The 15,114-nt window shown below is 34.7% G+C and overlaps 2 protein-coding genes across 2 annotated transcripts; one reads left to right on the top strand and one right to left on the bottom strand.

The window, feature by feature from the left end:
- Nucleotides 1-584: 584 nt before the first annotated feature.
- Nucleotides 585-3,992, top strand: LOC122275889 (phosphoglycolate phosphatase 2). The gene is made up of 11 exons (XM_043085205.1): nt 585-777; nt 912-979; nt 1,090-1,182; nt 1,306-1,377; nt 1,677-1,748; nt 2,009-2,068; nt 2,160-2,212; nt 2,891-2,988; nt 3,072-3,171; nt 3,442-3,545; nt 3,677-3,992. Exons 1-11 carry the CDS (start codon nt 684-686, stop codon nt 3,775-3,777), a joined length of 915 nt encoding a protein of 304 aa, XP_042941139.1. The 5' UTR covers nt 585-683; the 3' UTR covers nt 3,778-3,992.
- Nucleotides 3,993-4,597: 605 nt separating this feature from the next.
- LOC122275888 (oligopeptide transporter 1-like) lies at nt 4,598-8,089 on the bottom strand. Its single transcript, XM_043085204.1, has 7 exons — nt 7,927-8,089; nt 7,316-7,755; nt 7,040-7,137; nt 6,312-6,884; nt 5,927-6,185; nt 5,671-5,853; nt 4,598-5,447 (listed from the first exon to the last, which is right to left on the bottom strand). The coding sequence occupies exons 1-7, from the start codon at nt 7,979-7,981 to the stop codon at nt 4,824-4,826; spliced, it is 2,232 nt and encodes a 743-aa protein (XP_042941138.1). The 5' UTR covers nt 7,982-8,089; the 3' UTR covers nt 4,598-4,823.
- Between the last annotated feature and the right edge of the window lie 7,025 nt (nt 8,090-15,114).

The following is a 15,114-nucleotide window of genomic DNA, read 5'->3' as shown; positions in this document are numbered from 1 at the left end:
AAATTTATATTAAAAATTATATTATAACAATATTTTATTTAATTTTTAACAAAATATCTCATCTCATCTCATGTAAAATGTGTAACTAAACAAAATCTAAATCTCGTACTACTTTTAATTAATTAATTAATATGTGATTTATTATAATTAATTTTTATTTTAATATTTAAATATAAATTTAAATAAAATGACAAAAATAATAAATTATATAAGTCATGCTAAAGATTTTATGGTAATAAAAATAAAAAATAATAGTTTAGCTAAATCTTTTTTTATAAAAACAAATTAATAAAATAACATAATTTTATATAATATATTAGATATTTTTTATAATAAAAATAACACATTAAATCACGTCAATTTATAAATTTTAATTTTATAAAATATTTTTATAGTTAAAAACCATTTTTCAAAAATTAATATTAGACGTATCAGTAAGTTATATATTTTTTTAATAAAATATCAGTTATTATATTTTATTTTTAAAAACTTAAATCAAGAATAATAACATTTTTCTTTAGTAAAACCGTAAAATGTTAAAAAAAGAGTAAAAATGGAGTATTTGCTTCTTGTCTGGAGTCCTTGTGGTCCAAACTACAAAATCAGGCACGCAGCTGCCAGCCATCTTTGATATTCCGCAGTCCGCACTCCGCAGGCTCTGATTTATAGTTTTACACGCAGCAATGAACGTAGCAAGCAGAGCCTCTCAGCTTCTGTCCTCCCAGAGCATCGGAGATCTTCTAAATTCCGTCGAAGCTTTTCTCTTCGACTGCGATGGTCTCATATATATGCATTATATATTAGTTTTTTTTTTTTTGGTTTTGCTAAATCTTATATGAATGTTGCTTTCTCTTCGTTTCCTTCTCGTTGGATATCATCATTACAAATAAAAACTGGGTTTTGATATGTAGGTGTAATATGGAAGGGCGATACACTTATCGATGGCGTTCCGCAGACATTAGATATGCTTCGCTCCAAGGCACACCCACCTCTCTCTCTCTCTCTCTCTCTCTCTCTCTCTCTCTCTCTCTCGTTATAAAATTTCGAAATTTCTTGTTGATTTTATTTCTTTTTAATACATATTTTTAGGGAAAGAAGTTGGTGTTTGTGACCAATAATTCCACAAAATCGAGGAGGCAGTACGCTAACAAATTCCAATCTTTGGGAATTTCAGTCACTGAGGTTTTGTCTTTAATTCGGATTCTAGTTCCATTAAATGTTTTCAGAAATTGATTCTCTCTTTTTAAATCTGATTCTCTCCTCTTTTTTTTTTTTCCGTGGGTTTTTTTTTTTTTTGGGTTTTAGGATGAGATATTCAGCTCATCCTTTGCAGCTGCTATGTTCTTGAAGGTCAATAATTTTCCTAAAGAAAAAAAGGTACTTTGCTGCTTCTTGTCACTTATTTATTTTGCTTTTCGAATACCCATATATGTACCTCAAAATAGAGAGAGAGTGCTACCTCGAAGTTCTTTAAGTGACAGGAGAATCAGAAGCCTACAATGCTACTTAAACTATTTAGAATGACATACTCCATACCCAAAGAAACATATCCTAGTACCATTGTCTAGTAAAACTGGGTTTTGGCAGTCTAAAGGAACTCGTTTTTCTCATTTCGTGCCTTATTGTTACAAGTTATTTGAAGGGACTATAAGTGGCACCGCTTGTTCCTTTTGCAGGTTTATGTGATAGGTGGGGAGGGTATATTGGAAGAGCTGGAGCTTGTTGGGTATACAGTTCTTGGTGGCCCGGTAATTCAGTTTGTTATTTTGTTTTCAAATTGAAGTTCTGGACTTATAGACAAAATACATAACCCATATATCCAATTGCAGTCAAGACTTTATTCTAAAAAATGAGGTGATTTTAAGGCCAGTCCATAGTTTTGGCACTCCAGCTGCTGGTCTGCTCTGGTTACTAAACAATCGGGTTTCCCCCCGTGCCATTATGGAGGAAACACTTGATTTAAGATTTTTTCATAAATAGGTATGCTGATGAAAGCAAGATATTGCAGGAAGATGGCAAAAAGACAGCACAATGGAAAACAAATTGCCTCTTTGAACACGATAAGACGGTAATGTAACATATTGCCCATCATTTCTTTGATAATTTTTTGTTGTTGTTGTGTGCTTGCTCTTAAAATGTGGCAAAACTCCTATTCCCAGGTTGGAGCTGTTGTGGTTGGACTAGACCCGTATATTAACTATTATAAGCTTCAGTAAGTCTAAATTCTCTGTTCATTACTCCCGTATTTTTATGTGCGGAACATGCCATCTTTATTTCTTCAATTGTGCTCCTTAGGAAATGCGTATATAGAAACCACTTACACATGTGACATTCTTGTCTGAGTAGGCTGTGAATAGAGCCTATAATACCTTTATAAACTGTTAACTCTTTGAAATAAGTTATCAAAACATTCTACAAAAATTATAAATATGTTCCTGAAAAATTGTCTAACATTTTGAAGCTCAAATGGTCATTGCTTTCTGCAGCTATTTAGCCTTAATGATGTGTGTGTATGTATTTCTGAATACTGTTGCAAGTCATCCTTCATAAGCAAGAGGTTCAGGGCTTTTTGTTGCTTTGTTGGATGAACTAAAAAACGATGGCCTTTTGATTTTTGCCAAGGTTATAACCAGCTTTACATTCAAGATCTCAGCCTCTCAATGGAATCCAGGAGGAAAATTCTATCTGTTATATAATACTTGCATGGTATCATGGTCATTATTTCTACCACAAATTTTTTTACCTATAAAAAAAATTATATCTAATACAAATTTGTGAATTTTTGAGTTCTAAATTTTCTACTATATGCTTCGCTGTGTTGGATATGTAAGATTTAATGTAACAAGTTGTTGACTGCTCTGTTTAAAAGATTCAAGCTTTCAACTGGCAGGTATGGAACCCTTTGCTTACGTGAGAATCCTGGATGCCTTTTTATTGCGACCAACCGTGATGCAGTTGGACATATGACTGATTTGCAAGAATGGCCTGGTATTTTTTTTTTTTCCACTTTCGACCTTTATTTTATTTAACCAAGTTTGCAACTTGACAGTTTCCATTATTCATACTTGCAGGTGCAGGGTGTATGGTTGCTGCTATGTGTGGATCAACTGAGAAGGAGCCTATCGTAGTTGGAAAACCATCAACCTTTTTGATGGACTTCTTACAACAAAAGTAAGTGATGTAACGGGAACATTTGAAACAATTGCATTCGTGTAAATTCAGCCACATAACCATATTCTCCTAATCCTTTTTACTGAAACTGGATGCTTTAATCAGAAATATATTATTATTTTGAATGTATGAGGAACTGGGAGCCATATAGTTTGAAAGCCATATGGAACTTACTAAGATAAGTTGTAGACTATTGATTGCAAAAGCATAATGGTTGATCGTATTGGATTTCGTACTTCAGAAAAATTTGAATACTTTTTTGTTTTGTAGGTTTCAAATCAGTTGCCCCAAAATGTGTATGGTGGGTGATAGATTAGACACTGATATCTTATTTGGACAGAATGCTGGTTGCAAAACCCTTCTTGTACTTTCAGGTAAAAAGGGTTTATTCTTTGTATGATGCAGAGTTGTTTTTTTGATTGGTAATGCGGAGTAGCTGTAACTATGAACGGTCATTAGTCATCCATTATTCTGCTGATGCTCATGAAATTATTGTGGGTTGCAGGTGTAACAAGTCAATCAACTCTTCAAGACCCTTCAAATGATATTAAACCAGATTACTATACAAACAAAGTTTCTGACATTTTGGAACTATTGGGAGCATAACCCGATTATCAGGCATTCTGACATTGTTTCAGCCCATATATACATGATGGGGGAATTATTGACCTTGGTGCTTACTTGGCATGCTTGCCACCTGGTACTTAGGTTTTCATGTGCTAAAATACTCCGAGAATTTGATTATCGGTTAATATTACTTGATAATACTTATAAAATAAAATAAAATAAAAATACTTGATAATTATCAGTAATATTTCTCATTGGACTTGGAGTACTCCAACGGTTGGGGATCACAATAGTTGCTTTGAACTCTATTCATTAGCAATGGTAGTATATTTATCGTCCTTTTCTCCTCAAGTTGAGACCCCCCTTCATCAGACTTCGTAAGTCATTTCAAAACCCCGAGCTGTCATAAGTCATTTCAAAGTAACGACCCATGGATAACTACAGTTTAGGAAAAAAATTTTAATCATGGAGGCTGTTTACAAACTTTTGAGTTACAAAACTGTTTTTTGAGCTACTAGCTGCTTTGCTTTAAATCTTGTTTGCATCCCTGTTAGGGTTGGGTCCCATATCATTCCACTAGAAATAAACCACAAGATATCCCCTCTAGTTCTTCATAATTATCTTTATGACTAGGGAAATGCTTGGGCCACCGCTCGGGACTACCGCTGGCCTCTTTTTTTTTTTTGTTTGTTGGTTTAATGATTAAGTAAGTATTTTTTAATAATATTGTGATTTTTTAAAAATAAAAAAATAAAAGTTTTAAAAAAATACATGTAAAAAAAAAGAAGCTAAAAATAAAAACACACTACAACTAGTGGTAGCTGTAGTTCTACCCTTACGACTATACATCTTAGAAGCGTTAATGAACAGTTATGATAGGATAGATATTGTTATGTAAAAATTTTCTTTGCTGACCATGATGAAGTGGCAGTCTTCAACTATGTCAATCCTCCAAGAAGATTTGTGCTCCGAGATTTAATGATAGGCAGTGCTACAATAAAAGATTAACCTTTAACTTGATCTACATCGTCTTGCAAACTTTAAAGTCTACTGCATAAACTGCACATTATAACCCTGTGACTTTGTCAAGTGAATACTGGACAGCCTTCAACCTCAATGCCAGGGGCAGTAGGGCAACTTGCCAGTGGGCAGTGATCGTCCAAATCCAAACCCCACCACCTCATTCCATTGATGTCTCTAACCTGCAATGTGAAATAGCAGAGGATGGCCATGAAAGCAACCCCAGCATCTAGCCCAGCTGAGAGAATGTAATTGTGCCTAGCCCACCAGCCTTTGAATCTCCTGTACACAAAAAAGTTGAAGAAAATGCCAACAGCACCCCAACATATGTAGTTGACAGCCTTGGCCGGTGGCATTCCCCCTGCACCTCCTATAATGATGGGCATGTTAATGAAGCATATCCACTTTTGTTCAGGAAACAGGCGAGAGAATACCCAAACTGGTACCGGTGCCAGGATGCCAATGAGAAATAAATAGTTCATCTTAGAGTAAAGACCGAGAGGGCCAAACATGCGAAGTGGACCAACTACTCCCCATATGATGGAAGCATTGTAGAAAACATCATCTCCGGGGCATGTCCAGGGGCTTCCTTCTGGAAGTTTAGATGGGTCACAGATATGTTCTACCGACGTGATAAGCCACCAAGATGTGCCACAGTAGACTGATGAAGCGACCAAGGTTCCCGCTAACTTCGTTAAGAATAAAGGCGAGTATTAGTTTTCTTAAACAATAATTATACTCTTTGTGATTTTACTTTTATCATCTTTAATCATACCAATTAATATGACACATTTTAAGTTGTTTAATAGGAAAACAACTTGAATGAAAATCATTTAAAATATGACATTTCAACGGATATGATTAATGATGGCGAAATTGAGAACATCATTTTTGGTAGGATTAAGAAACCACCTGAACAATGAACATGGATTTTGGAGGGATTTTCATGTAGTGGCCTAGCTTGAAGTCTGATAGAAACGTTATTGCCTGAAACATGCTTATGGTGCCATAGGTCTTGAAAGCTACATTTGCAAGAGGTTTCCCCGGGTACATGTAGCCGATAATCAGCTCAGTGATGACGTTAAGTCCTGGTTGCTGCACGACGATTTTTCACAATCCAATCAAATACGATGAACAGGAGACTGGAAACTTATTCTCAATGGCGTACCTGGTTTGTTGTAGCAGTGATTACGGCAACAGGGAGAGTGAAGCTCAGAGCCAAGAGTATCGCTAGTAGGATACCCCAGAAGGGAAGCTGCAATTGTTTGCCAAAGCCTTCACAAGCAAGCAGGGAAAGTCCAACCACCACCATTAAGAGTGTGTAAAACCACCATTGAGGGACAGGGTCATAGTTTTTTCTCATTATTCTGGTGTGTACATCCCCGAACTTATCTTTGAATGAAACCTTTGTTTGTTGCCAGATTGCTCTGCACATAGAAAAGGCAAAAGTAACTAGGAAGTACATGAAGCTTCAAGATCACATAGCCCATTTTAAGGAAGAGTGGAGGTTTCAAGAAAATATGCAGTAAAATAGACAAATACTTATGCAGTACCTTCCATGGAAGAGCGCAACATGAGATATTGTAGCAGCCAGGGTTGCAAAGCTTAGACCATAAGTATATACAAAGAAGATACTGAGATGTATTTTGCTGTACCCATCATATCCTTGTCGATTGAATTGGAAGGTTGTCTCATTCAAAACTACTGAAACATCGTATTTTCCACCATCAGCATTGAACACATGCGGTGAGAAAATAGGAAATCGCTTGGCTTCATAGGAGTTGGTCCAGTAAGCAATAGGGATTAATATGTAGACCGTTATGAAGAAACCAACCAATATGTTAATAATGGCAGATCCAGGGGTGGCTAAAGGAGATCCTAGGAAACCAGCTACCGTGGACCAATCAAGGGCAAACGAGCCAACACCAAGGCCTCGAAGACCCGAACCAATTTGTTGGGCTGTGACTGAGTCCTTCCATATCCAACAAACAAAAGAGAGTGCAGTAATCGATGGAAACAGGTAGTTGGGTACAATATAGTATGCAAAGCTCGATGCAAGGACTACAAGGAAGAACTGCAGTCTCGTTAGTCCGCCTTTGGGTCTGATCTCAACTTCGTGCAATGCCCTGCAAGTTCAAAGAACATGAGAGAGAGAGAGAGAGAGAGAGAGAGAGAGAGAGAGAGAGAGAGAGAGAGAGAGAGAGAGAGAGAGAAGGAAGAAGTTGTGCAGTGGATGGTAAGGTGGAAGTAGGGGAAGCAAAGTGGTAGGACGTAGGAGCACCTAAATAGAGAGACTTGAACCAGGTTGTAAGGCCACCACATGTAAGGTGAATCGACAAGAAACTTTCGGAAAACTCCAGCCCATCCATATCCAAGCAGCTAAATAAACCATCAAACATATTAAGAAAATTTAAGGGAAACAACTCCAATAAGTCTTGATCGTGGCGAAAACCAGTTATGTTAAAAACTCCTATTTCTCAAACTTGAGCTATGCTTATTATATTTTCTGTGGAATAAAATTCTTCCCTATTATCTGAAAGATAAAAACAAGGAATACCTGTGTGCTTTGAGTTAGCAACATGGCTGCAAGAGGATGAATCCGACGGTGATAGAAAGCCTTGACAATTGTAATAATTCCCACAGCATAAACCCCATTTGAACCTGAATTGGCAAATATGGTGATTAGGACATGCTCCTTCAAGTTGAAGGGCCCTGGATTCAATGAAAAGCGCCATTTTGTTCCGGGAACGCGAACTGATTTGTCTGTTAGGTATGCTGCCATAAGCTTTCCCACTGGAAGCACTAGAATTTGGGCTGAAACCGAAGATATGTAGAGTGCATTCTGGCGGTAACCAAAGAACTGATTCAAGAATGCCAGAGCAGCACAAGATGTGATCCCCAAAACCCATGTTCGAAATGTCAAGCATGGTAATGTTGGATCATCTGTAATGGAGACTGTGAGCCGAACTTGTTCGATTGGAGAGTCATTTACCTCATCTGCAAAGCCATAGAAGTTTGGGAAGGTTAAGTTAGTATGAAGATAACATGTCCTCCACAATCTACGTGTCCTAAACTCTTTTTCTACTCTAACCATACCCAAACATGCTACTTACATAGGAACCTGTAATAAAATAAGATTCATACGTAAAGATACGATGAATTAATTACCAGAATCCTCATAAATATGAGCATCTGGACCAGGCCTCTTGGGCTGATTCTCCATGCTTCTCAGCTGCACTTCTCAAAAAATGAACCAAAGTTTTCTTTTAAGATGAGCTTGGAGGATTTGTTACCGCACGTTCTTCATTCCATTCTTGCATTCTTAAGTTCATATATATATATATATACTAGGAAACACAACGTCCTTCGGACGTTTGCCTGGCGGGGCATAAATTTGGTTCTTAATCAAAGAGAATGATGAAAATAAAAAATTGTATAACTTGACATTATGTTGATAAAATAAATATTAATAAAGAAAATCTAAGAATTTTTGTTGGACCAAAAAATCATTAAGCGTTAAATGTTGTGGAGGTATGCAATAGAAGTTTAAAGTATTTTGGTTAGTCAACTTGTTATATCGTTTTGTAGAGTATAACAAGTACTACTACAATATTGGTATATAAATTTTTATAGATATCTATTTGCATTTTTTTTTTAACACGTAAAAGAAATTTTAAAAAACTCAACACTGAAAATTATTTTCCATTATTCAAACTACAGCGCCCAACAATACTAATAAAAAACCTTATGCTTTATTATAACCGTATTTGTCTATATTGACCAACAGAGATCTCAAACCAAAGCCACGACCTCCAGTGCCAACTCGATTGTATGCAGTCATTTTTGGAGAGACAGACACTGATGCCCCAAGAACATATAGTGCAAATGTGATTCCTGGTATATTTTGAAGACCACTATATTGTTAAGCTTAGTTAAGATTGATTGGATATGCATGATTAATTGCATATTTATATGGATCAATATTTATGTTCATAATAAGGATATGAAACTAACTGGTACAATCTTTCTTTTCAGGAATCGTAATCTTCTCTGAGGTCGAGGCAAATGATTCTAGAGTTTTGAATTCAGCACATATCATCATTGCTAGACAATCAATGCATCCATGTTGTGCTTTGGAAACTAAGGGGAGAAAATACTTACAGCCATTACTTGCATAGAGATAAGAGTAACCAGTAGAAAAATATGGAAAAAAAAAAAAGAGTAATCAGGCATGCAGTTTCATCCCCATTCAGTGAAGGCCATAGGAGCATGGTTTCTAGCGTCTTCCTAATTTTGAACACAAAAGGATGGGTAACTGAATCTCTGCCTCTGATCTACAATGCAGAAAAAACCTTTACATTAGCTGTGCCATAATTATTATTGATGACGCTTTGGATCAAAGTAATCAAGAAAAGCAGTACTTCATGATCACATTAAAATATATTGATATCATAAGATTATTACCATAAGGGAAGTGCAAACTGAAAACAAACAAACTTTTATCTTCAGTATATCCTGAGAGCTGCTACATGCTCTAACTCGATGCAAAGAATTGGAAATAGAACCTAACAAATCAAAAGGCAGAGTCAAAAAGTATTTGAACATGAAAATGAGAAGACACGCAATTAAAACAACAAGCAGAAATGAGAACCCAATAATTGCTTCCAGAAAGTAAAACCAACACCAATTACATCAATTTGGAAACTTTTAAAAAAGAAAAAAGAAAAAAAAAACCATAATCAAATAATCAAACAGTCTCAAGCATAAGCCAAATAAGATGCACTAATAACAAGGTTGGGCACAGTTGTTGATACTTGGGGGTCAATGCGACCACAAAGCTTAGCAGCAAGTTTTCGTACATTGTCAAATTCAAACTTATGAAATGCCCTAAAATAAAGAACTGAAGAAAGAAGTACATTTTATTAAGTATACTGAAGTAACTGAGGTTATTCATGTGAATCAACCTGTTTAGAAGGAGAGCAGCAACACTGTCATGATTGTTGATATCTTTATCCCCTGGAATTTTCCCAAATAACAAGCAAATATTTTATAACTGAACTGTAACTAAAAAATTTGTAAAATGAGAAGATTCAATTGGGATTTAGAGAAGATTCAAGGGGGATATGAATGAAATTATTAGATTTGAAATACAATCTGTTAAATACAATTAGTATTTCAGATTCATATTACGATTTTGTAAGAAGTGTACATTATTAAAGGAGAAATAAAATGGAGCACATAAAACATCTACCAGAAGATAGAAACACAAATATGAATATTTGTGAAGCATTATTTTATTATCATAAAGCAAAATTACAGAAATTTGAGGCTCTTCGCCTCAATCCTTAAACGCTCTTGCTCTTCAAAAATCTGCATGCCTTTCCTATCTAAAGGAGTAGCCACTCGAAAAGAAGATTTGAGTAAGGATTTTAAATCTCTGTTATCTCGCTTTAGTGCTTCTATCTTCATGTTGGACTCCAGAAGAAGCCGCTGAAGAATAGAAATATTCTCGTGGAGTTTGTCAACTCCACCAGTCCTGGATTGTAGTCGCTGAGAATATGCGACAATGGCTGATGAGTATCGGGTGCCGAGACTCACAAGCTCGTAGATAAGTTCATCATCTGACTTATTAGTCAGATCATTATTAGATTGCATAATAGCACCTACGGAAGAAGCAGAAACAACTGGTGAATGAGGTGCAGAATACCTCATGTAGTGGTAATGAGAAGATTGATGAGCCATTGCAAAGTGAGAAAGCAGAAAGAGATTGCAGAGTAAGAATGCAGACTAATTTCAGAAAAGTGAAGAACATGAGATGCGAAAGAAGATGAACTGAATAATTCTTTTATAGAGAAAATTATGACGAATCATCTCTCGTGAAGCATTTCATAGCTGCGGCGCCTGACAGCTACAGAAGAGCAATGTAGTATCATAGCTATGCGGCGCCTGACAACTACAGAAGAGCAATGTAGTGTCATAACTATGCGGCGCCTGACAGCTACAGAAGACCTGTAAAAATCCTACGGATCAAAATTGTCTGGTCTAAAACAGAGGGCCACCGCTTTTGTTAAAAAAAACAGAGAGAGAGAGAGAGAGAGAGAGAGAGAGAGAGAGGTTAACGGCTTAATTTTGATGAATTCTCTACTAACTATGGTATTTACAAGAATATTTAAAGTATATCGCTTATGTTTTTCTAAGGCAATCGAGAGTTTACCACTGAAAATCGAAGATCTTAGACATGGGTACGGCTGAAAAAAGCCCAGGAGCTCGAATCCGCACCGTTTTCCACCAGAAAACCCTCCAAAAGAGAACAAAAAAGAGAAACCCAAAGAAGACAACGGCCAAAATCTCTTCGTACATAGCTTTAGGCCAGGAGTTCATGAGAGTAACAAAACTACCAGGACATGAAAACCCTATGAGATAGGGCAAAAAAAAGTAGAGAAAAGAAGTGAGAGGAAAGAGAAGGTGAGGAGCGAAATGATAGAAGTCGGGGTGGGTCAATGGGGAATACTTTTATGAGTTTTGCTGTATACAAGCACAGTCGCGTACTAATCTGTGTACCAATACTGATTCATTCATACTTAAAATTTAAATTAACACTGTTTTCAATAAAATCTACTTTTTGATCAATCACATCACATTGGTGTACAGATTAGTACACAATTATGCTTGCAACTATATTTTTCCTACTTTTATCTCGTTAGAGGAATGTGGGAGGTTTGTGTACGTGACAATACACACAACAGAAAGCCACATGCAATATATTTGTGCTGAGAAGTGGATTTTGTCCCACCAAATGAAAACCAGCCGTCCTTAAAACGGTTTTCGGTTTTTTTTTTTGTGAATTATGACTTGTTTGGATGCTCGACTAAGTCTGTCTTCGACCCGTTACATTGTTAGATTAACTGCTCTACTCGCAACACCATCAACATGATATAACATCATATTTAATACATTATGCTACCCGTTCATTATATTTTCTGAAATTGTCTATCTTTATTTTTTAAAACTAACAAATAGAATAGTACTTAACTGTATTTTTTTTAGTTTTTTAATAGTAGTATACACAAACACTACAAGAAATATGTTATTTAGCCACGATTTTCCTCCCCATGACAACCGCTGGTGGGAAATAGATGACTTATGCCACAACAAGTCGACAACGAAATGGGTATTTTGTTTAGTTTTTTAATAGTAGTATATTTCCTTCAGATAAATAAAAAAAAAAAACAAAGCTCGTGGCCGGAGCAAAACATGTGATCACTTAAATAAGATGGCCTGGGGCATATGAAAAGTCTTATGGCTTTTTGTGGCGTTGGTTCAGTATTTATTTTTTTAGTTATTTACTTTTTTTTTTAAATAATAATAATTAAGCCTTAGATTTGATAAATTCAATACGTTTGACACAGACAAAGCCAAAAATACTACTTCAGTATTTTATATTTTAATTGCGTTTTTTTTATTAGTTAATTAATTAATTTCAAAATCACAAAATGTAAAATTGAAATTCAGTGCAAACAGGCGAGACCCTCCGATATTAATAAATAATTATTCTCTGAATTATTGCTTGGTCCCCGGCCCCGGCCTCGGCCCCCTTTTTTTTTCACAGGCTCCAAAAACGTGCGAGAATAGCGTATCATTATTCCAACCCACGCAACATATTCCATGCACAATTGCACACGCATATCCACGTCCCCGTGAAATATTGCGGAGACTTTTGAGTCTTTTTGTTGACTTTTTGGCATGGTGAGGCATCTAAGAAAATGTTTGCTCGTGGATAGAGGTGATGTCGATTAGCCCCACTTTGCACTGTGTAAGTAACAATAGATAATACTATGAGGGAGCCTTTCTTTTCTAATGACGTCTCTCATATCGCTCCCAATAGTATTTCGGTAGGGTTCAGCATGCATGTGCTTTTTTTGTTGTGGAAAAAAAGTTTAAAACCCTACTGTTTAAGTTCAACAAGATATTTAGTAAGACAAAATAACAAATTATTTTGTTATATTTTGAGATTATTATATTATAGATATGTGATTATTATAGATTATACATATGGAATTTTTATTTATATATGAGATTTTGTCATCTATATACATATAAAATTATTATATTATAGATTATTAGATTATGAATATGAAAATAAATATGATTATCGCAAGTTATCGAACATTAGAAAATAAATATGAAGATCAGCGTCTAATCTATCCATGTAATAATTATATATATCCATTAATAAGTATATATTATATGGCACAAGACATTGCATTGATCATCATAATCTTATATCTATACGTATATATATAGTGTGAATCCGCTTAAAACAATATGTCGTCTACATCTTTTCTCTCAATTTTGCCCTCAGTTTTATTTGGGAATTGCGATCCTTGTAGTTTTACTTTTATTTTCTGACAGACGTTTTGGTCTTTTTATATTTTAACCGCTTGATTTTTTTTCTCTATTTTATTTCCGATTTTGCTCCTTAGTATATATATATGCTGAAAAAAAAAAACAACAAAAGTCTTGTGCTATATATGTGATATTGATCATAAGCTGGCTTCCCTAATAATAATAATAATAATAATAATAAATATAGTAGTATTAATTATATTAATATTAATGCAATTACAATATAAATAATTAGATAAATAGCTAGCTTTTGAGTCTTTGACCGATCGATCGAGGGACTGGTGTTACACTGTTACACTCAATAGGGATCGGTGATATGCTCGTGGATAGCGTATCACCCTCCTTCTGCTGTTACACTCAACAGGGATTAGTTTAGTCATTTCCTTCACAATGCGTCTGTATGTGTACCATATAATATATACACATATCAAAATAGTTTGAATATCAAACTCCCAACAAATAATATTAAATTATTCACAAAACTAACATTTATTGACTGTCTTGTAACAACTCCCAGAAAAGGGTAACACTAAAATAAAAGAAATAGAATTTTAAAACATTTTAATTTTTTTTTACATTTTAGATTCTCAACAAAATTTTATTTATAACTCATATGTTAAGCAAAAACATTTAAATGAACTGTGTACTAATATCTAGATAACAAAAATCCTTTATAAACATTATTATTAAATTTTAAGTCATTATTAATATATAAATTGAAAAAGAAATTTTACAACATTTTAAATTTTATTTATTTATATTTTTAATTCTTAATATAATTTTATACAAAATTCATATATGAATTGAAACAATTTAAATGAAGTATATGCTAATAGTTAAATAATGAAATTTTTTTATAAAGATTATCATTAAATTTACAGAAAGGACGTGCATTGATCATCTCTATTTGCAAGATAAGCTCTATATATATAAAAATATATATATATATATATATATATATAAATCTATATCTAGGCTTCCACCGAACTATAGACACTACTGCTGTTAACGTCTTGTTAATTTTTCAACAGATAGCTAATCATGATGAGTGTTTCTTAACTACTTTATCTGGGAACGGATGCTCAGAAACTCATATAGTCATATATACAAACACGCAGCAAATTTCTGTCCACAAATTATATTAGTTAGGTTGGCACAATTAGTCATGAACACGTACATTACCATTGGCTGGCCGCCTGATTAATTTCAAATATCATGCAGTAGTACCTATATAATATGCCTACCAACCATTAAATTTGGATCCCAAGCCTTAATATTCGCTATATGTTTTGTTTTTCTTAAAGCAAGCAGCTCCCCTACCTAACTTGAGTGGAAACTTTTGACATTTGATGCATGCATTGATCATCGAGTCTTCAGAAATATCTCATCCTTCAAGTCTTCAGAAAAGTTGATCCAATAATCTAGATTAGGTGAAAAGAGAGTTATAGGTTTAGTGGCAGGTCTATTTTTGTATCTTTAATATCATCACGTGGATCTATACTGCTTCAACAACACTAATAATGAATTGTTCTCTTTCTAAAATTAGATTATTAATTTACTAAAGAGAATGTACATTTAGTTGTCTTTTATATGAGTTGGCCAGCTGTAGCCTGTAACATTTTGCAGTCAAACAATGGGTCCCACGATGCCCATCTCTACTCTTTTTACAGTCCAACGTTTTGCAGTATAGATCCACGTGATTATTAGATGGCGTTTAAGGTGCAGTCATGCACGGGCACACCCATTACGTTACTATTTTAGATAAAATATTATATAATATATATAATATTATATAATATATATTATTATCATCTCACCCACTCCGTTACTATTTTAGATAAAATATTATATAATATATATTATCATCTCACCTCCAGTGACTCTCACCCACCAACTCCCACTCCTGTCGAGAAAGATTCCAAAATTAATTGCCGTGCACACCCACTCCAT

Source organism: Carya illinoinensis, chromosome 9, assembly GCF_018687715.1.
Source record: "Carya illinoinensis cultivar Pawnee chromosome 9, C.illinoinensisPawnee_v1, whole genome shotgun sequence".
Lineage (NCBI taxonomy): Eukaryota > Viridiplantae > Streptophyta > Magnoliopsida > Fagales > Juglandaceae > Carya > Carya illinoinensis.
This window is presented reverse-complemented; position numbering and strand designations above follow the sequence as displayed.